General features: G+C 39.1%; 2 protein-coding genes across 2 annotated transcripts; both read right to left on the bottom strand.

Moving 5' to 3' along the window:
* Positions 1-19,619: 19,619 nt before the first annotated feature.
* On the bottom strand, positions 19,620-20,489 carry LOC126712428 (uncharacterized). The gene has a single exon (XM_050411756.1). The coding sequence runs from the start codon at positions 20,487-20,489 to the stop codon at positions 19,620-19,622; it is 870 nt and encodes a 289-aa protein (XP_050267713.1).
* Positions 20,490-20,890: 401 nt separating this feature from the next.
* LOC126712420 (uncharacterized) lies at positions 20,891-21,856 on the bottom strand. The gene is made up of 2 exons (XM_050411745.1): positions 21,785-21,856; positions 20,891-21,619 (listed from the first exon to the last, which is right to left on the bottom strand). Exons 1-2 carry the CDS (start codon positions 21,854-21,856, stop codon positions 20,891-20,893), a joined length of 801 nt encoding a protein of 266 aa, XP_050267702.1.
* Positions 21,857-21,879: the final 23 nt, after the last annotated feature.

Raw genomic sequence — 21,879 nt, 5'->3', positions numbered from 1 at the left:
TTCCTCGGTGTTTGGATGTGTAAGGTTGAATTTAATCAACCATTTTGTTGGCTTTATTCCATGCTGATGTGTAAGGTTGAATTTAATCAACCATTTTGTTGGCTTTATTCCATGCTAATTTGCTTGTAATTTAGCATTTAGAAATCTTGTATTTAGGTGGGAATCATGTAAGGGTAGTGTGTGAGAGAGTGTGAAGAAAAGTTCAAGATTGTGCACTCAGCAAGGGACTCGCGACTGGATCTCGCAGCTTGCAAGTTGCCAAAGGATGCACACAAGTGAAGCATGCAAAGAAGCTAAATAGTCACGCTAGCTAGAGCACTACATGACAAAAAGTCCAATCTGGCTATTCAGTTAGCTCGCGGCTTGAACTCGCAACTTAGTCAAGTCGCGAGGCCAAGTCGCCAGACCACTCTGTTTGGGAAAAACTGACCTTTCGCATTCCAAACACACACCAGTATGTATACCCCTTATACCCACAATATGTAGAGAGCTTCCAGAGAGAATTTTGAGAGAAAAAACCCTAAAGAAACCAAGATTGACTCATCCACAATCTTCATCTTTTGATTCTCCAAATTCCTCTACTCTCACCCTCTCCATTGTTACATCCTTGAGAGGTACATTAGCCAAAAATTTTTCTCACCAAACCCATATCTGTGAGGAGACTGTTTGGTGCTTGGGAAGCAGTTAGGAAGGGACCAATTGATATTGGTTAATGCTATGGGCTATAGCGGAATCTAGTAAGCTAGAGAAGACAAAGGTTCGGCGAAACCTCGTTGGAGCAAGAAGCTTGGAGGGCTTAGGTACACTGGGTAGATTAGGCTTGGAGGGTCTTCTGCTGTTCATGTATCCCAACTTGATTCTCTAGTGGATTATTGACCACTTGGAGGGCGGCAGAGAGGTTTTACGCCGAGGACTTCAATTTCCTTTTCGATAACACATCGCTGTGTTGTGTTTATGTTTGCATCTCTCTTCCCTTAATCTTTGCCATTTAATTTCTGCTATGGTTTAGATTGTTTTATCAATTCTATATCAAGCTTATGTTCATATTCCTCACATACATTGTTTGATAATAAGCTTGAATTGGTAATTTGTAATTTGGGGGTCTAAACATTCAAGGTGTTTTACACACTAATTGAACATTCAAGATGTTCTCCTTCTTCTACCATAGTGTTGGGAGGTTCAGACTTCTTATGGCTTGAACTGTCTTGTAGGTCGAATATGAGACTGTGATGTTGTAGCAGCAAAATATCTTCTATGCTTACGGGCTTTAGTACTGTAATGAGAGTGATAGGCTTGAACTGGAGCTACTGGCTTGAGTGTTGGCCTTAGATTCTCTTTGCAGCCTTCCTTCAGATCTTGACCAAATTCTCCCCTAATGACAGGCTTAGTCGGGTTAATCAAAGCTAAGTCCCCATCCACATCAATTAATCAACCAAACAAACACACACAACATGCAATGCAATTTTAACATGGACCGGCCTAAGGGTAGGTTCTAAGTCATTACGTTGTAGGGTGGGTTTGTTATTTCATTGTTTCCCATAGCTAGGACGTTACACCTCCCAACTTGTAATGTAGTGAACATTGTGTTGGTCCAAACGACATGGTCTGTCCTTTACAGTCAACAAGAAATGATCCAGTGACTTTAGGCTATGAGTTGGTGAGTTCGCCATTGGGTACCTGAATCTAATGAAGACCGGTGATCCATGGTTACTACCACCACAGGTTGTTGAAAGAGGTGCATACATATTGTTTTGATGGCACACACTATGACAATTAGGGAAAGCTTTTAACAAACAATACACACAACAAAATATCATACAACATCTCAACAAACATGAATAAACAAATAAACAACAATATCATGTAAGACCATGCAAAACTAGGGTACATATTTGGTCACTTAAGTCTAATACGAAGCTTAGCCCTCAACATCCCCAGTGGAGTTGCCACTATGAGAGACTTCAAAAGTGCCTCTTAAAAAAGATATTTTTGGGTGCTTTGAAAGACACCTCTCTTTTTGGGTAAGTGGTGTGAAGTCACCACTTATTTATTTTATACAAAAAAAGAAAAAAGAAAATAAAACTAAATACAAAATACATGACTGAATTGTTCCATTCTCATTGATTTAATAAAAAAGAATACATGTTTGATAATTTGAGTATTACATGGCTTTAGGTCCTAGTTACAAACTACCAAATAATTACATGGCTTTTTGTCCTAGTTACAATCTACCCAAAAAAAAAACAAACAAACAAACAAACAAACAAAAACAAAGATAAAGCCTAGGTTTACCTATCCAAAGACACTAAATTCGGAGGCTAGGTTACGGAATGGGAAGACGTTAGGCACCCATTCCGCCCAGACAAAGTCTAGTCTTCTAGACTTTTGTTGTAAGGTTGAATTTTATCAACCATCTTGTTGGCTTTATTCCGTTCCAAATTTGTTTGTATTTTAGCAATTAGTAACCCTGTATTTAGGTGGGAATCATGTAAGGGTAGTGAGTGAGAGAGTGTGAAGAAATGCTTAAGATTGTGCAAGATACAGAGACTCGCAGCTGGAACTCGCGGGTGACTCACGACTGGCAAGCCGCCAAAGCTGGCACATGTGTAAAGCATGTAGGGGAGTTGAAGAGTCATGCCAGCTATTGCACTACAGGACAAAAGTCCCAGGCTGGCCAGGCCGTTAGCTCGTGGCTTGAACTCGCGACTCAACCCAGTCACGAGGTCAAGTCGCCAGACCACCCTGTTTGGGAAAACTGACTTTTCGCATTCCTTCTCACCCTACTATATATAGACCCTTATACCCACGAAATGCAGAGAGCTTCTAGAGAGAATTTTGAGAAAGAAACCCTAGAGAAAAACAAGATTGATTCATCCTCAATCTTCACATAGAGACTCTTCAAATTTCTCTACTCTCTTCCTCTCCATTGTCAAATCCTTGAGAGGTACATTACCAAAACTTTTTCTCACCATACTCATATCTGTGAGAAGGTCATTTGGTGTTTGGGAAGCAGTCAAGAAGGGACCAATTTCATATTGGTTGATGCTATGGTCAAGTAGCGGAATCCAGTAAGCTAAAGAAGAAATAGGTTCGGCGTAACCTCATTGGAGTAGGAGCTTGGAGGGCTTAGGTACATTGGGTAGATTAGACTTGGAGGGTCTTCTGCTGTTCATGTATCCCAACTACATTCTTTAGTAGATTGTTTACCGCTTGGAGGGCGGCGGAGAGGTTTTGCACCGAGGGCTTCGGTTTCCTCTTCGATAACACATTGTGTGTTGTCCTTGTTGTTTACATCTCTCTTCCCTTAATCTTTTCCATTTAATTTCTACTGTGAATGTGATTTTATTTGGTTTAGATTGTTTATCAGTTCTGTTTTAAGCTTATGTTCATATTCTGCACATTAATTATTTGACATTAAGCTTGAATTGGTAATTTGTAAATTGGGGGTCTAAACGTTCAAAGTTTTTTATACACTAATTGAACTTTCACTTGTGACCAATGTACCCTTTATGCATAACATGAATGATATGTTGCACACATGAACAAAACTAAATCACATAAGTTTATTTATGAATGCATCCTCTTCTTTATTAAAAATTCAGATCTATATTGTGATAAAAATTGATTTTGGTTTAGACAAATGAGATCTGTTTTTTATGTGTAGGAAAAAATAGTTTTTGGAGAGAAAAACTTAGATCCATGTTTATTAAATAAATTAGTCTTTTGGTTTTAAAAAATATCAGATCTGTTTTTTAGAACTAAAAATATTGGTTTTTTGGTGAAAGAAAAATAAGATCTGTCTTATAATAAAAAATAAAAAATCAGATTTGTATATTGAAAAAAAAAAAAATCAGATATGTTTTTATATGTGTAAAGAAAAATAAGAAAAAGATTTTTTGAGAAGAGGACTATATTCATAAAATAAATCTATGCTACATGCACTGAACGAAACAAACACAACTATTCATGATCCCTTTATTTTCAAAATCTGCTATGCTAAAAAATCAGATCTACGTCTAAAGAAAATGTAGATCAGTTTTTTAAATAAGAAAATTTCAGATTTGTATCTAAGGAAGATATAAACCAGTTTTTGATTGAAAAAAATTCGGATCTACATCTAAGGAAGATGCAAATCAATTTTTGATTTGAGAAAAATTCAAATATGCATCTAAGGAAAATGCAAATTAGTTTTTTGATTGAGAAAAATCCAGATCTACATCTAATGAAGATGCAAATCAGTTTTTTAATTAAGAAAAGATATGAAAACAAGTAGATTTTTGAAAAAAAAAAAAAATAGTTCTCAACAATAAAAGCATCATAAACATGTTCTAATAAAGAAAATATTGACAACATATAAGATGATCATTGGAAAATCAAAATAAACACATATTTATTCATGCATCACAAAATTAAAAGAAATAAAAGAAAAGTAAAGAAAAGCTACCTCTTGCATGGATGTAATCTTTTTTTCTCAAGAGAATATTTTAGGGTTCAAAAAAATTTATACAATTTTCTTTAAAACCTAAAAATCCTTGCTTACAAAAAAGAAATTCTTAAGACTAAAGCTTCCAGAATCTTTTCAACGTAAGAGAGAGAATATCAGAAAGAGGATTCAAAAATATGAGAAATTTGGGAGCGTCAAAAAGTGTCCTGAATTTTGAGATGTAGTCTCTATTTATAGAGGCTGGGAGACTCAAAAAAATAGCTTAGACAATTAGAATACGAACCGGGACGCGTCCTTCCGCTAAAAAGTCGAAAATGATGTGTTTTAACATCACTCGGAGACTGTCGAGCCAAAACCCTAATGTGTGCCACTTGGCGCTTTGAAAGTGCCATTCAGCACTCCAAAAGTGGCAAATGGCACTTTTGGATTCCAATCGTGCTTTCATGTTCGAATGCATTTTGGACTCCTTTTTTAGGTTTTCTTGAATCAGGACTTGCACTTAGATGTGTTTGTTTAATCCGTATTCTAAAATTTTAACTCTTTTCTGGATAATTCAAGTCTTTTCAGCAACAATTATCTTATAGATAAATACTCTAAAATAAATCTTGATAAAGTCTAGATTATCCACAATTTTATTGTTATCCAACTATCCCCTTTTATTCCCATGTAAGCAATCCTATTTTAGACACTAACTATCAACCAATCACAAAATTATTTAATTAATTTTAATTGTTTAACCAATCAAAATTAATTTAAATTAATCATGCGTGGTCGACTCTACCTAGACACAATGCATGCTGACCGTGCAAACTTGATCATGCAATATCTTTCGATCTAACAATCTGATTTGGAAACTGGGCATACCATCGCGACTGTTAGAACCTCGAGATCATTTTTATGATATGCAATGAACAAATTAATGCATGTAATGCAATCATGATTTTTGGGTACATGGATGGTCATTCTAGTCATTCTCCTTGATTAAATCATGGGTGCAAAATCAAGTGTCTACATAATGATGATGGTATTGTAGACACTGTTATGTATATTGATAATATATTTCTCTATTTGATCTTATGTTAATATTGTGTTAGTTTGGAAACATTTGTGGTGTTGTATTAGTTACATTTGTGGTATTGTATTAGTAGGGCCAAAATTATTATAGATTTTTTGTAAACAAGTTATTAGTATTATAGGTTCTTTGTAAATAGGTTATTGGGGGAAAAAAAGTTGCCTATAGCAGCGGTCAGAAGCACCGCTAAAAGTATACTTGGAATGTTTTAAATGAAACCCTATAGCAGCGCTTATTGCGTGCCACTAAAGGTTGATTTAACCAAATCCTAACCTTATTTGGTAGCGGTGGAAAGCCCGCCGCAATAAACAAAATTCGCTGCCAGAAGGTACCTATACAGTGGCGGTTCTTATTACTACAGCAATAGGTCTATTACGGCACCTTAACTGTGGCGCTTTGAAGCGTCGCAATAGCAATTGCTGCTAAAGGTTAGATGTGCCTTTAGCAACACTTTTATTGGTTTTAGCGGCGCTTTTGGAGTGCCACAATAAACCGTGTTTCTTGTACTGACTTGAATTTTTATTTCAAAAAAATAAATTCATATACCATTTAAATTACTAAGAAATTTTTGGAATACACTAGATACCTAGCATATATCTCACTTATTTTTTACCCAAAAAATAACAAAGCAATACACCAATTAAGAATCATTTTTTGGAACTATCATTCCAATTAATCTCTCAAAAAAAAAAAAACTCATTCTCTTTTCAATCAACATCTTATGTAACTTTGCACTTTTTTATCCCAAGATTAAAAATAAATAAATACTAGAAAATATGAAGAACAAAAATCACAATAAATTGATGGAAAAATAATTGACAAAACTAAGCATATTGAATGCATAGTCTAAAGAGTGCTTTATTGGAATTAGATTGACAAAACTTGAAACTTCTCCGGACAATATTTTATTACTCATACCAAACAAGTATTTTATTTTAGATTTGAAAATGAATTTTATTTAGCCACATGCCTTAAATATAATTGTATTAGAATCACTAAAGAATAGTTATGTATTATTTTCACAAAAACATTGAATTTGAGTGGAATGTTTTATACAATTTACATAACCTATTTGAAGTCTCACTATTTTTTTTAATGAGATACTACAATTTTTTCTTTGGGGAGGGGGGGGGGGAATTCATATTTTTTGAAAGCCTAACAATTAAAATTTTGAATTTTAACAAAAAAAATAAAATAAAATATTTTTACAAATTTTGGGACTAGGGGGGACGTGGTCCCTCTTGATTCCTAAATAGCTCAATTTCTATCATGAATGTCTTCCTTGAAAACAACTAAAATTTCCGTTGAATTATAAGACTCTTGACAATTTAAGACTTCATTTAAGAGGTAAAGATAACACATAAAATCAATATTGTGGCATGACTCTAAAGATGATATATGTATCTAACGCAACTGATTCTACATGAAAGAAGGTATTCCAAGATTCCCCACAAAACAGAACTTAGTCCAACATATTGTCCTGGATAATCCGATCTGTGATCACTATTAGGCAAATTTGGAGACTCCACTACATGCCTTTTGGTTAAGCCCCGGGCTCGACGTAGTGTGCTCTGATCAAGCTTCATGGGAATTTCGTAGGACTCACCAATTCCTGGGCTTTAAAGAATTGCTCTCTTAGATCATAAAATGTGGAAGAGATTCTTAACTATTCATGACAATTGCATGGTCCATCTAGAATCAACGCAATCAGGTACGCTTATCCCAGCCTTCATGCAATCTCCATTTAATTGCCCAGGTATATAGTATGGATGAATTCTTGACGCTGTAAATTCCTCACGTTCCACCTTAGCAGCATCGGCCTTGTACTATCTAGCATCCCCCTCCATCTGGTTTGTATAAAATCAATTTCAATGGAGCTTCCTTCGTAGCAGAGAATATGTTGGGTATTTAAGTCGTTATCAGGGATCATCAAAGTCTGGTTATGGCCTCACTTTCTCAACAACTCTCCCAAGCCTATCTCACAGTGGAAGTTAAAGCTTTGGCGGCAGCAAGAGCTTTGGAGTTTGCCTCTGAACTGGGAATTGTCAATGCTATCTTAAAAGGTGATTCTGAAGTCCCCATGAAAACTATATCCTAAGATGGTGAGTCTTTGGCTTGCTATGGTCCTCTCATTGCTGATGTCAAAGTGTGTTGTTCAGCTGGTTTCTTTCAATTACGTTACACTCTTGTTAAAAGAGAAGATAATAAAGTGGCTCAGAGCTTAACTAGGTGTGCTAGGTTTGTGTTGGATTTTATTGTGTGGTTGGAGGATATTCCACAACAATTTGTTTTTGTTTATCAGGTTGATTTACCCAAACTTCCTTAATAATAGTGCTTCAAGTTTTTTCCTATAAAAAAAGAAAAGAAAAAAAAAGAAGAAAAAGATTCCCTACAAGCTTGATTGATCTAAGTAACATGACTCTTGTGGGGCCCGAAATCTGAGATCCCAGCCCACTTTGTGTTAAGGGCCCAAAGTCCAGGCCGAGGAGCCCTATTGTCGAGGACGCGTGATGAAAGCCCCTTGAAGACCCAAGGATATGGCCGAGGACGATCTCACGCTCAACACCTCACAAAACCCCTGAAGAAAATGACGAACTCAGTACAAGAGCAGTACAAGGGAGAAAGCTGCCAACACCGTAATGTGGAGCCCTGCACCTGACAAGCCCATACTCCAGACCATGTTATTTAACTTTTCCCAACCACCCCCAACCACTCTGACGTATGGATTGATAGGACGAGTCATTACCCCAAAAAGGCAAAACTGACACGTAGATGAAGAACGGGAAGTAAACACTAGTATAAAAGGGAAAGAGAGCTGAGAGAGAGGGGAGGATGGAAGGATCCTACAAAAAAAAGAAGAATGGTAAGAATGTGATGCTCCTCGGACTAAGTCCGAGGAGTCAAACCCTTCAAGCCACATCGATGTAAGGCTTAGCTATTCAGGCCAAACCTACCTTTGTAGGAGCTCCCATTAAATTAGGACCATACCGTTGTCCAGCGACTAAGGGCAAGCCTTTCAAGCCCACTCTCTACAAATTATATTGTTCGGGCCCATTACACACGAACCCAATGTCATTATTGGGTCGTTAAAAATCGTGTCCCTATAATTGGCGCTGTCTGTGGGAAAGGCTTGTGCGTTGGCATAGGTGGCGGTGGAGTTAAGCCTCTGTCAAGCAAAGGTCTGCGAAGGTTCCTCCATTTCCAACGACATGCTGTTGTTGTTCCGACATAACTCTCCGCTAGGGGCTTCTAACCTCAAGCTAACTCCCCCCACCTTGGTCGAGGGGCTAACCTTCGAAAAATAAATAAATAAATAAATAAAAACACACACAAGTTTTGGACAGAACCAAGGCCTTGTATAGTCCTCGAACTCAAGCCTATGGGGAAACCAACTACTTACAAGAAAAAATAAAAGTTTTGGACAGAACCAAGGCCTTGTATGGTCCTCGGACTTGAGCCTATGGGGAAACCAACTACTTACAAGAAAAAATACAAGTTTTGGACAGAACCAAGGCCTTGTATGGTCCTCGGACTCGAGCCTATGGGGAAACCAACTACTTACAAGAAAAAATACAAGTTTTGGACAGAACCAAGGCCTTGTATGGTCCTCGGACTCGAGCCTATGGGGAAACCAACTACTTACAAGAAAAAATACAAGTTTTGGACAGAACCAAGGCCTTGTATGGTCTTCGAACTCAAGCCTATAGGGAAACCAACTACTTAACAGAAAAAATACAAGTTTTGGACAGAACCAAGGCCTTGTATGGTCCTCGGACTCAAGCCTATGGGAAAACCAACTACTTAAATAAAAAATAAATGATGCAAGTTTTGGGCACAACCCGGTACAATCAAACCTCGGTCCTCGGAACAGAGGCCAAGTATTATCGAAAACACGGCCAAAGTTCCACACTACTCGGCAACCCTCTCGGATGGATTATTTTGGGTTCCTCATTCTCGAGCACCTACCTCACGCGCGTTGCGGTACACTCAACCGTTATCTCGGTTAGTCTCATAAGTTTAATTTGCTATTGATTGGTGTTGTTACATTTGATAGTTTCAATAGGTTCAAATTGGTAGTTTTTTGTCACAAGGTTTCCTGTCCTAACTATCATTAAAGGAAAATATACATGTAGCATACTCATTCACAAAGTAATTGCCGTAGAAAAGAAAAATATTTAGAGGGAAACAAATTCATCTTTTATTAAGACAAAGAAACAGTACAGCGTACAATGAAAGAGCTTAATAAGCTCATACTGAAACTAACTACATAAGCAGAAAGAAAAGATACAGGGAAATGAGACAAAAACAGAGGAAGAGGTGCATAAAAGAGAGATATAGCAGCTCCAACATGTTGTCTAAGGAAACCATTTCTCAATACTTTTACATGCCTATAACTCAGGCAGCAAAAGAGCCCAGCTTCGGGCTAGCACCGTTGAAGAAAAGGTGCAGGGAGCCCAACTTGAGGCTAGCACCGTTGAAGAAAAGGTGCAGGGAGCCAGAAGTTGATGAGCCTCCACGTAACCACGCCTGCGATAGAGCAGACGGCGCTGATGGCGGAAAACCTTACTTCTGACGCACCAAGAATCTGATGCGACCAGTACTTGCTTCGGATTTTGACTGAAAGAGGGAGAAATACCATTTCCCCCTTGTCAAAACGGAAGATTATCCTGAATCTGTGCCTCCCCTGTCCAGACCACACCACCTTGAGTCTCGGAAGGACCCGGCGCTTCTGTGGCGGATGTAGTTCCTTTACCCCTACCCGTGTCTTAAACATATTGCCCTAAAGGTAGATAGCACTGGATATGGAGACTGTGATTAGAGCTAAAGGGTTATGATTCTGAAAAGAGCCGAAGGATTTGTATGTAAGGAGAATAACCTCCTATCCTACTTATATAAAGGGTAAGGTGGTGTCATTCAATTGGTGCAGCTTTCCAAGGAATGCTACGGACAAGGCAGACTTGGCTCAATTTCCAACACCATCCACAGCCGTAGGATCTGAAGATCCTCGTGAAGGCGCGCCTCGAGTACTGAAACGTCAAAGGACTCCGCGTGAGTGAATAAAGGAGTGCCTCTTAATTTGGCACGTCTCACATGCAAAGGGAAAAACACAAATATTAGTAGAGTACAGAATTTAAGTGAGCCATGATGTGGGCCCAACATCACCAAAACCCTCCTCCCCAACTAAAAATCGGGCAGCAGGATTTTGAGGGGCTATTGTGGGGCCCGAAATCTGAGATCCCAGCCCACTTTGTGTTAAGGGCCCAAAGTCCAAGCCGAGAAGCCCTATTGCCGAGGACACGTGATGAAAGCTCCTTGAAGGCCCAAGGATGTGGCCGAGGACGATCTCACGCTCAACACCTCACAAAACCCCTGAAGAAAATGATGAACTCAGTACAAGAGCAGTACAAGGGAGAAAGCTGCCAACACCGTAATGTGGAGCCCTGCACCTGACAAGCCCATACTCCAGACCATGCTATTTAACTTTTCCCAACCACCCCCAACCACTCTGACGTATGGATTGATAGGACGAGTCATTACCCCAAAAAGGCAAAACTGACACGTAGATGAAGAACAGGAAGTAAACATTAGTATAAAAGGGAAAGAGAGCTGAGAGAGAGGGGAGGATGGAAGGATCCTACAAAAAAAAGAAGAATGGTGAGAATGTGATGCTCCTCGGACTAAGTCCGAGGAGTCAAACCCTTCAAGTCACATCGATGTAAGGCTTAGCTATTCAGGCCAAACCTACCTTTGTAGGAGCTCCCATTAAATCAAGACCATACCGTTGTCCAGCGACCAAGGGCAAGCCTTTCAAGCCCACTCTCTACAAATTATATTGTTCGGGCCCATTACACACGAACCCATTGTCATTCTTGGGTCGTTAAAAATCATGTCCCTACAACTCTTTACATTAATTGATTTCCTTTAATGGTAAAGAAAGAAAAGTTTATGTGATGACTGGTGATATCCTCATTTTGCTTTAAAATAAATAAATAGAAACCATTTTATGATTAAAATATATAGTAAATTTCACAAATCTAAAAGTGTGTATGATATCACAATATCTTCTATCAAATTTATATATAAGCAAATAAATTATAAAGTAGAGAAATCCTTCTTCTCAACAAAAAAGAAAGTAGTGAAAATTCTAATCCCTCCAATAAATATGCTCCTCAACAAAAAAGAAAGTAGAGAAAATTCTAATCCCTCCAATAAATATGCTAAGTAATAATACATGTACTCTTTAGTTAATGACGTCAAAAATTCTATTTCATTACAAAATCTTTCAATAATAAAAAAAACCATATTGTTTATATGGGTAATTCTACCATACCCCTTTTTTCGGGGTATGGTATCCACAAGCAAGTAATCTACTATACCAGATTACCAAAACATTATATTTGACAGTTCCACCATCACATTCAACGATACCAACAAAACATATGACCATACCTTTTTGTCATATTTAGTAGTTCCATTATTTTATTTACTCACAAGGTTCCAACGTTACGTTAAGCAGTACCAACATCACATATGATTGTACTTATATCACATTCAATGCTTCTCCTTTTTTTTTTTATTCACATTTGATGATTTCATCTTCACATTGACAGTACTAACATCACATATGACCATACTTATGTCACATTTGGTGATTCCTTTATTTTTTTACTCACATTTGACAGTTCCATAGTCACATTGGCCAATATCAGCATCACATATGACCGTATTTTGGCACATTGGGTGGTTCCCTTTTTTTACTCACATTTGATGGTTTCATAGTCACATTATGCAATACCAACACCACATATGACCGTATTTTTGTCACATTCATTGGTTCCGTAATCTTTTACTTACATTTGACAATTCCAACATCACATATGACGGTACTTATGTCACATTCAGTAGTGCCGTTATTTTTTACTCACATTTGATAGTTCCATCTTCACATTAGACAATACTAACATCACATATGACTTTAATAGTTCCTCTACTTTTTACTCACATTTGATAGTTTTATTATCACATTACTCAATATCAACATTAAATGTGAATGTACTTTTGTCACATTCAGTGGTTCATTATTATTTACTCATATTTGACGGTTCTAGCCTTATATTATATAGTACCAACATCACATATGACTTTATTTTTGTCACATTCAGTTGTTACTTATATTTGATAGTTCCATTGTCACATTGGACGATAACAATATCACATATGACTGTACTTTTATCACATTCGGTGGTTCCTGTTTTTTTTACTCACATCAGATGGTTCCATTGTCACATTAGACAGTACCAATATCACATATAGTCGTATTTTTGTTACATTTGATAGTTCCCCTATTTTTACTTACATCAGATGGTTCCAATGTCACATATAGTCATATTTTTATTACATTCAATAATTCCGTTATTTTTACTCACATCGAATGATTCTAACGTCATATTATCAACATCACATATAACTATATCATTATCACATTCATTACAAACTTGAATATGAGAATCATTGTCTTGTACACTAGTGATACTTTTTTCCTATTTTAATATTTAGAGATATAGGATTCAATTCATAATAGGTGATGATGCAAAAAATCAACTGTTAAGCTCCTCGTCATAGCAGATGGACAATGCTGTGAATGGGATCATCTCTGTGGATGAGAATCCTGCAAAATGAACTAAGGGGAAGAGTAACACATCAGTGTGGCGTCAACCAAACCACCTCTGATGCTTAAGTCAGTAAGGGAGAATGATTCCAGAGAGAAAATGAGTTGAGAGTGATTTTGTAGGGTATTTGTGTGTACCTTTAACTTTTGTTGTCTTCTCTTTTATAGTTATGTGCCTCATTAATAGGCAATGATGTACTACATTTATGCTCAACGGCTAATGTGTTACAAAATCTATGTCTGGAGATTACAGCTCATTCTGTAACCGTTGCTCTATCCGTTACGTTTCGTCATTAATGTGCGTAATAAATGCATAATGTCTTCTCTAGGTGAACGATGATCTTCGTGTAATGACTACCATAAATTTCTGGTTCATCAGTTGCCCCCTTTGTTCATTTCCTCGTCTTTTAGACGAGATAAGAACAAATCCGTCTAACGCTTCGTATTTCGTGTGCTACGCATTTATGACGGTTTTGATGTTTGAGCGGTTGAGCGCCACGTGTATGGCCAGGATGCACTCGTCGTGCAGACATGTCTCGGTTTTCCTGCGCGTATTTTGGCCACTTGTTTTGCATTTTTCCCTCCTCTTTCCTTTTCCTTGTATTTTTTCCTTATTCAATTTCCATTTTAGGGTTTGTTTCTTCTCTAAGCTCCCTTTCTCTGTCCTGCGTTCCCTTTAAGTCCTTCATGCTTCTATTTCTTTTTTGTGGTTCTTCCATGGTAGATTATTCCACTGTTAGGGTAGCTTGTCCCTCGATAGCATTCTTTTTTACTCATTTAGGCTGTTTGCTCGAGTCTGTGGAGTGGGAGTGTCTTGAAAGAGTTAGTTTCTTCGTAAGGGCGGACTATCCATACACTTCTGTTCTTTCTTCATTATTCCCTCTAGTTTCTCGTTTTGCTAGGGTAGCCAGGTTATTAAAGATGTCTGAAATAAGGTCTAGTGATCTCGAGATGGGGTTATCTTCGTCTGATGATCGCGTGATCTCGGAAGTTGCTTCTGTTTCCACCCCTATAAGGCTTGGACTATCTTGCATTCCCTCTCGAGGAAGGACGAGCAGCGGATCAGGGATAGATTTTAGTTCCCCGATTCTGTAAAAATTAGGATCCTGAGTGACGAAGAAAGAGCTTGTCACTCTTATGCCACTGAGGTTTGTTTTTATGAAGCTGATTTTACCAAAGACCTTCGTTTCCCTGTTCACCCCTTTGTTAGGGAACTTTTTTCTTACTTGCATCTTGCTCTGGCACAGTTAGTGCCTAACTCCTTGTGGATTCTTGTCTCTTGTATAGTGGTATGGATGTCTGCCAATGATGGGGATGTCATTAGTAGGGATGAATTCCCCACTTTTATCGTCTGAGAAAATCCAAGGACCCCAACTATTATGAGTTTAAGCCGTGGGATAGGGCTTCTAAGAGATGTCTGAGAGATGTCTAAAGCCCCCAAGTTTTTTTGTAGTTGGGGAGTTCCTGTGTCTGGTGCGTCTTTCTCGTCTTTTCGATTGCTTTCCTCTTTCTTTATTAGTGACAATGATAGATGGCTCATTGGTGCCCTTGTTTTGTAGTTTCCTAGCATCCTCGTCTAAAGAAGAGGTATCAACACCGTGTTGAGAAAGTAAAGGAGTATCCGAGTCCATCAAGGATTTTGACGAGCTCGTTTTTCCTCAGACTTTTTCTTTGCACTTTCTAGGTCTGGAACCGTCTACTAAGGTTCGGAAAAGTTTGGAAATTGTGAAAAAAAGTGCGTGTTTCTGCCTTCTTCATTCTTTTCTTCTCTCTCTCTCTCTTTTTTTTTTTTTTTTTACTTTTGTTTCTTCCTTTCAGGAATGACAACTAGGTTTAGCAAACAGAAATTAGTTAAGGTTCAAGAGAAGAAGGCCAAGGGTGGAACCGTTAGTGGTCTCTTGTCTAAAAAGAAGACTGGTGATGGTTCTAAGAAAGACTTTGTGACATCAATTCCTCCTGCTGACTCGCCTGCTAAGCGCCCTGCCTCTCCTACTTCGTCATTGGAGATGATTGCCTCTGGTGGGAAAGAGATTAAGAAGAAGAAAAAGGCTAGTGGTAAATCCTTTCTTCCTACCTTTTGGGATGAACCTGATGCAACAGCTTTGAAGGCCCACGAGGCACTTTCTATGGATGATCTGAACCCTCTGATGGTGAAGTCATCTGATAAGGTGATGTCGTCTCACATCCAAAAGCTTGTGTAGGTATGTGTTGGTGGTCGTCTCTGCTTCTTCTTTTTTCTTTTATTTTTCTTCTGCTAAGAGCAAATTTCTTTGTAGGGTTTGGGGGAGACCCTATTCGTTTCTGGGAAGCTCTTGGATTTAGAAAAGAAGGTGGCCATGTCTGAGCCTTTGGCCAAGTCATAATCCTTTGAAAATGAGATGCTTAAGAACAAGGTAGCCATCCTTACTATTGAGGTAGAGAATGATAAGGAGCCCGTGGTAACCTTGGAGAAGAGCCTACAAATGGAGAAGGATTTCTGCAAGCTGAAGGACAAGCAGATTGGTGACCTAGAGCTGAAGCTGGAGAACATTGGGGCCATGGTGATACAGGATTTCAAAGACTTTGATGAGTACTCTGATGAATTGTCCAAGTACTCTGTGGAGGGCTTTGATCTTCTCGTGAAATGGATAGCAAAACACCACCCTAGCTTGGACCTTTCTGGTCTGGCCGTGGACGACGTTGTTAAAGAGCTCCTGTCTGCTGAGGCCACCACGGAGAATGTGACGGAGGAAGCGATAAACGTTGCCGAGGGAATGAAGGAGGCCACTGTTATAATCCCCACAAATCCTGTCCCAAACAAGCAGTAACTTTACCTTTTTCTTTTCATTTCCTTGCAAGGCAAGAACAATATTTCTTTTTGGGCCCGTTGTTTTGGGCAATTAAACAACTTCTTTGATGATGATAGACTAGGTTACGGTTTTCCTGCTTTTAGTTGTAGTAACCAACTCTTTTATGCTTTGAAAACCTTATTTGTGCTGGGACAACTTTTATTTCTAGTTCATATTTGAACAGCTCTCTCGTACTTAATCTACATTTGAACAGCTTTTATTGAGTCATGCTTGAATGACGACGTTAGTTGTGTTCGAATAAGTTAACATTTTTTTTAGCTGTTTTATTGAGTCATGTTTGAATGACGATGCTAGTTGTGTTTGAACAACTTAGTATTTTTTAGCTGTGTTTGAACAGCGTTTTATGGAGTCATTTTTGAATGATGATGCTAATTGTATTTGAACAACTTAGTATTTTTTTAGCTATGTTTGAACAACGTTTTATGGAGTCATGTTTGAATAACGATGTTGCGCTCTACTCGCGACTTAAAGTCATGTTATTGGAGCATCTTTTAGGTTAATCGTTTTTTATTTCGTCTTGAATGACGATTATGTTGGTTGTATTCAAACAACTCTGATTTAGTCAGCTTTGGTAGTTGTGTACCATCAGATTTAATGGCTATGATACCGTTAACTATGTGTGAATAGCTTTTGTTTGTTGGAAATTCTAATGACGGAGATCCTTGAGATGTCTCCCAAGGATGACTCCTAAGCGTTACACACATTTTGATAGTGATAGATCATGGATGACTGTTGATAAGTATGTATTGCACATGGCAGATCATGGCTAATCATTGACAAATACGCATGGATAATGCTTTCATGTATCATTGACTTTATGAATGACGAAAGTAATGGTCGTCATACATACTGAAATGAAAATTAGGTAACTTGAAATGTAAAGTGTTTCTTACTGGTAGTACCTTTTCAAGTGTTCTATGTTCCATGGTCGAGGTAGTTCCTAGCCATCTAAAGACTTCAAGTAGTAAGAGCCTTCTCTGGAATGACGAATTACCTCATAAGGGCCTTCCTAGCTTGGTCCAAGTTTTCCTTAGGATGGATCCTTTGTTGCTTGTGACACCTTCCTAAGGACGAGGTCTCTTGTGTTGAACCTTCTCACTTTAACCTTTATGTTATAGTATATGGCCATTGGTTCCTTATGCTTGGCCATTCGCTTTATAGCTTCTTCTCTAACTTCATCAATTAGGTCCAAATTACTGTTAAGCTCTTGCTGATTTTTCTGGTCTTTATATGTTTTGACTCGGTAGCTCGTCAGTCCTACTTCCACCGGTATGTCGGTCTCAATGCCAAATGTCAGTCTGAATGGTGTTTCTCCTGTTGGAACTCTTGCGGTCGTCCTATATGCCCAAAGGACATTTTGTAGTCCTTCAGGCCATGCCCCTTTTGCCCCCTCTAGCCTAGTTTTGATAATTTTGAGCAAGTTTCTGTTCGTCACTTCTACTTAGTCGTCGGCCTGAAGGTGTCTCGGAGAAGAATAGTGATTCTTGACTCCTAAGTCTTGGCAAAATTTTCAAAACTTGGGGTTGTCAAATTGCTTTCCATTGTCTAATATTATGACATGTGGGACTCCAAAGCTGCAAACAATATTTTTCCACACAAAGCTTGTGACTTTAGCCTCTGTTATTGTCATCACTGGCTCTGCTTCTACCCATTTTGTGAAGTAATCAACTATGACTATTAGAAATCTGAGTTTCTTTTTCCCTAGAGGGAATGGTCCCATAATATTAATTCCCCATTGCGCAAAGGGCCATGGTGAAGAGATGGGCGTCATTGTCTCTCTTGGATTCGTTTGGACATTTGTGAAGCGTTGACACTTGTCGCATGCTCTGACGATGTTGTACACGTCTTTCTGTAGGGTTGGCCAGTAATATCCTACTTTGAGCACCTTTCCTGCTAAAGATCTTGCCCTAATGTGGTTTCCACAGGTTCCCTCATGTATCTCGCAGAGCACATAGTTTGCTTCTTCTGAACTATCGCACCTTAGATATAGGAGTGAATACCCCCTTCTATACAGCACGTCGTCAATGATGATGAAGCGAGCTGCCCTGATCTGTATCTTCCTTGCCTCCATCTTATCTTCTAGGAGCAATCCTTCTTTCAAGTAACGGATGATGGGAATCATCCACTCATCCTGCTCTTTTATCTTCATAACTTACTCACCTTTTGTGCTCAACTGCCCTCTTATCTCTACACATAGTTCGGGGGTCACATTCTAATCGTCTGACAAGGCTAATCTTGCTAGAAAGTCAACTTCTGAATTTTTGGCTAGAGGGATGTGCACAAATTCTAGACTATCAAAGTGCTATTAGAGTCGTTGGACAATCTTTAAGTACTTCTGCATCCTTTCTTCTTTGGCTTCATAATCTCCTTTCACTTGTCCAATTATTAGCTGAGAATCAGCTTGGACGATAAGGTTCCTTGCTCTTAGAGCCTTTGCTAGACTCAGCCCTGTTAGCAATGCTTCATATTCTGCCTCGTTATTTGTTGTTGTGAACTATAACCTGACTGCATACCTCAGTATTTCTCCTTCTAGGGGTATAAGAACTACTCCTGCTCCTCCCACTTTCTTTATGGTTGATTTGTCTGTTTGGACCGTCCATATTTCCATGGGGGGTTCTTCTTCCTTGAAAGGGTAAGTGAATTCTGCAATGAAGTCTGCCAGTACTTAGGCTTTGATTGCTGCTCAAGGCTGATATTCGATGTCAAACTAGCCTAATTCAATTGCCCATTGAATGAGTCGTCCTGCTGCCTCTATCTTGTTCATTGTCTTTCTTATGGACTGGTCTGTCATGACAATGATGGGGTGTGCTTGGAAATAAGGACGAAGCTTTCTGGAGGTGACCAATAATGCGAAAGCTATCTTTTCCATCCTTGGGTAACTCGTTTCTGCTCCTTGGAATGCCTGACTGGTATAATAAACTGGCATCTGAACGTTCCCTTCTTCTCTGATCAGTGCTGAACTTACTACAATATTGGATATTGCTAAGTAGAGGAATAGCTTTTCTCCCATCACTAAGAGGCTTAATAGAGGTGTTTCATCAAGTACTCCTTTAACTTGGCAAGGGCTTCCTCACATTCGTCATTCCATTGAAAGGCTTTTTTCAATACCTTGAAAAATGGCATGCACTTGTCTGTTGCCCTAGAGACGAATCTGTTTAGGGCTGCAACTTTCCCTGTCAAGCTCTGTACCTCCTTCACTGTTTTTGTCGATTCGACCTCAATTATTGCTTTTACTTTGTCTGGATTTGCCTCTATTCCCCGTCGGGGCACCAAGAATCCCAAAAGATTTCCTAAAGCAACAGTAAAAACACACTTTGCAGGGTTTAATTTCATATTGTACTTACATAGTGTATTGAAGGTTTCTTTAAGATCATCCAAGTAGTTGGCTTCGTCCTTGCTTTTCACTAGCATATCATCCACGTATACCTCCACATTCCTTCCAATCTGGTGAAAGAACATACGATTCACCAATCTTTGGTAGGTGGCTTTTGCGTTCTTCAGTCCAAAGGGCATAACCTTGTAGCAGTATAATCCTTGGCTAGTGATGAACGAGGTCTTCTCTTAATCGTCTTTGTCCATAAGAATCTAATTGTATCTAGAGAATGCATCCATGAAACTCAATAGCTTGTGTCTAGCAATAGAGTCTACCAGCTGGTCAATCCTTGGCAAAAGGAAGCTGTCTTTTGGGCAGGCCTTATTCAGGTCTATAAAATCGACGCACATTCTCCACTTGCCATTGCTCTTCTTTACCATAACCACATTTGCTAGCCAATCTGGATAGAATACCTCCCTGATGAAATCCGCCTCTAGTTGCTTCTCTACTTCTTCAGTCACAGCTTCGTTGCATTCTGGTGCAAATATTCTCTGTTTTTGTTGCACAAGTTTGCACTCTAGGTTGACGTTGAGATGATGTTGTATGATCTTCCTACCAATCCCGGGCATATCCTCGTATTTCCAAGCGAAAACATCTTGGTTTGCCCTTAGGAAGGAGATCATTTTCTCTTTCTCTAAGGTTGGGAGTGCTGTTCCGATCTTCAATACCTTTGTCAAATCTCCTGGGACGATCTTAACTTTTTGTGGTGTTTCTGATGGTTCAAGAATGGGTTCTGGTTCATTGATCACCCATGTGTAGTTCTCTCTCGATGCCAGGGCAACTTGATAGCACTCTCTTGCCAGAACTTGGTCTCCTCTGATTTTTCCTACTCCATAGGCTATTGGAAACTTCAACTTCAAGTGATATGTTGACATCACTACTTTTAGTCTGTTAAGTGTAGGTCTTCCCAGGATGATGTTGTATGTTGAAGGGCAATCAACTATGAGGAAATCAATTTCCTTGGTGACTTGCGCTAGGTAAGTTCCTGCAATCACAGTTAGAGTGACGATGCCTCTAGGGAAGAAATCCCTTGTGAGCTTACCAGAGGCGAGGAGAAAGGCCTGATCCTTTTCTAACTTCATCTGCTAAAACGCAGGCAAGTAGACGATTTCTGTCGAGCTTCCGTTGTCAATGAGCACTCGGTGGATATTAAATTCTTCTATTTTGAGCATGATTACCAGCGGATCATCATGAGGTTATCTGATGCCGCGACTGTCTCTCTTAGAGAAGACAATATCAGGCTCGTCTTTCTTTGGCATCTTCATTGGAGGGACCCTCTAATTGACGTTGTTTATTTCTCTCCCCTGTGCTTTTTTCAGAGACTTCAGCGTTCCACCTGTCGTCAATCCTCCTAAGATCGTCTTTATTTCTCCTGCAGGGGGTTTGCTATCCCTTACCTCTGGAGTTCTGTCCTAGTCATCCTTCTGTTGGTGCCTGTATGGCTCCGTCTTTCTGACGTATTTTTGCAACTTCCTTTATCGAATTAAAGTTCCACCTGGTCTTTAAAGTGCCTACATTCGTCAGTATGATGCTCGTGGTCCTGTTGGAATCTATAGTACTTGTTCTTGTCCCTTCTTTCTACATGAGTGCTAATTGGCTTCAGCCATTGCAAGGAAGGATCGTCTTTTATTTGCATAAGGACCCGCTCAATTGGCATTATTAGAGGAGTAAAGTTGGTAAACTTGGGTTTCTTATCTGGAAGCTCCTTCTTTTTCCCTGTGGTCTGTCCGCCACTTCGTGTCTCCTTATTCTTATCCCGATTGCTATTTGTTCCTTCATCTCTCTTCCTTTTCCCTTTCATCTCCTTTGCGAGCATTGCGTCCTCCGCATTCATGTATTTTTGAGCTTTACATAGCAACTCTACTACTATTTTTGGTGGACTTTTAGTGATTGATAAAAAGAAATCTCCTGGTAGCAATCCTACTGGGAAGGTTGTTAGGATGACTTGATCTTTAGTGTCGTCTACCTGCAGCAGCTCTTTATTGAACTGAGTGACATACTGTCTTAGTGATTTTCCTTTGGCTTGCTGAATGTTGATAAGATAGCCAGTTGGCTTTTTGTGCCTTTGCCCCCCAATGAAATGACGAACAAAACCCTTGTTGAGTTGTTCAAAGTCTGCAATGGTTCTTGGGGGTATCTTGCTGAACCATACTCTAGCTGCTCCCTTCAGCGTTGTTGGGAATGCCCTACAAATCACTTCGTCTAGGGTCATCTACAATAGTATCAATGTCTTGAATGATTCAATGTGATCCAAAGGATCCTTGGAACCGTCATATGACTCCAATTGTGGGAGACAGAATTTTGGCGGGAAGGGACGGTTCAGTACTTCAATGGAGAAAGGTGAGTCCATCCTTTAAATCATCCCATCCAGATTCACTTTGCTTTTGTCCTTCATAGCACTTTTTAGTTCGTCCACCTCCTTCCTCATGTTGCGGAGCTCATTCTCCATTTTAGTAGTATCTTCTCCTGACG

This window comes from Quercus robur, chromosome 1, assembly GCF_932294415.1.
Source record: "Quercus robur chromosome 1, dhQueRobu3.1, whole genome shotgun sequence".
NCBI lineage: Eukaryota > Viridiplantae > Streptophyta > Magnoliopsida > Fagales > Fagaceae > Quercus > Quercus robur.
The sequence above is the reverse complement of the archived record's forward strand: the minus strand, read 5'-3'. Positions and strand labels throughout refer to the sequence as shown.

Coding starts and splice junctions, on each gene's coding strand:
- LOC126712420 (XM_050411745.1), bottom strand. CDS start 21,856: ATGGAGAATGAGCTCCGCAACATGAGGAAGGAGGTGGACGAACTAAAA. Junction 21,620..21,784: donor CTATGAAGGACAAAAGCAAA/GTGAATCTGGAT, acceptor ATACTATTGTAG/ATGACCCTAGACGAAGTGAT.
- LOC126712428 (XM_050411756.1), bottom strand. CDS start 20,489: ATGAAGTTAGAAAAGGATCAGGCCTTTCTCCTCGCCTCTGGTAAGCTC.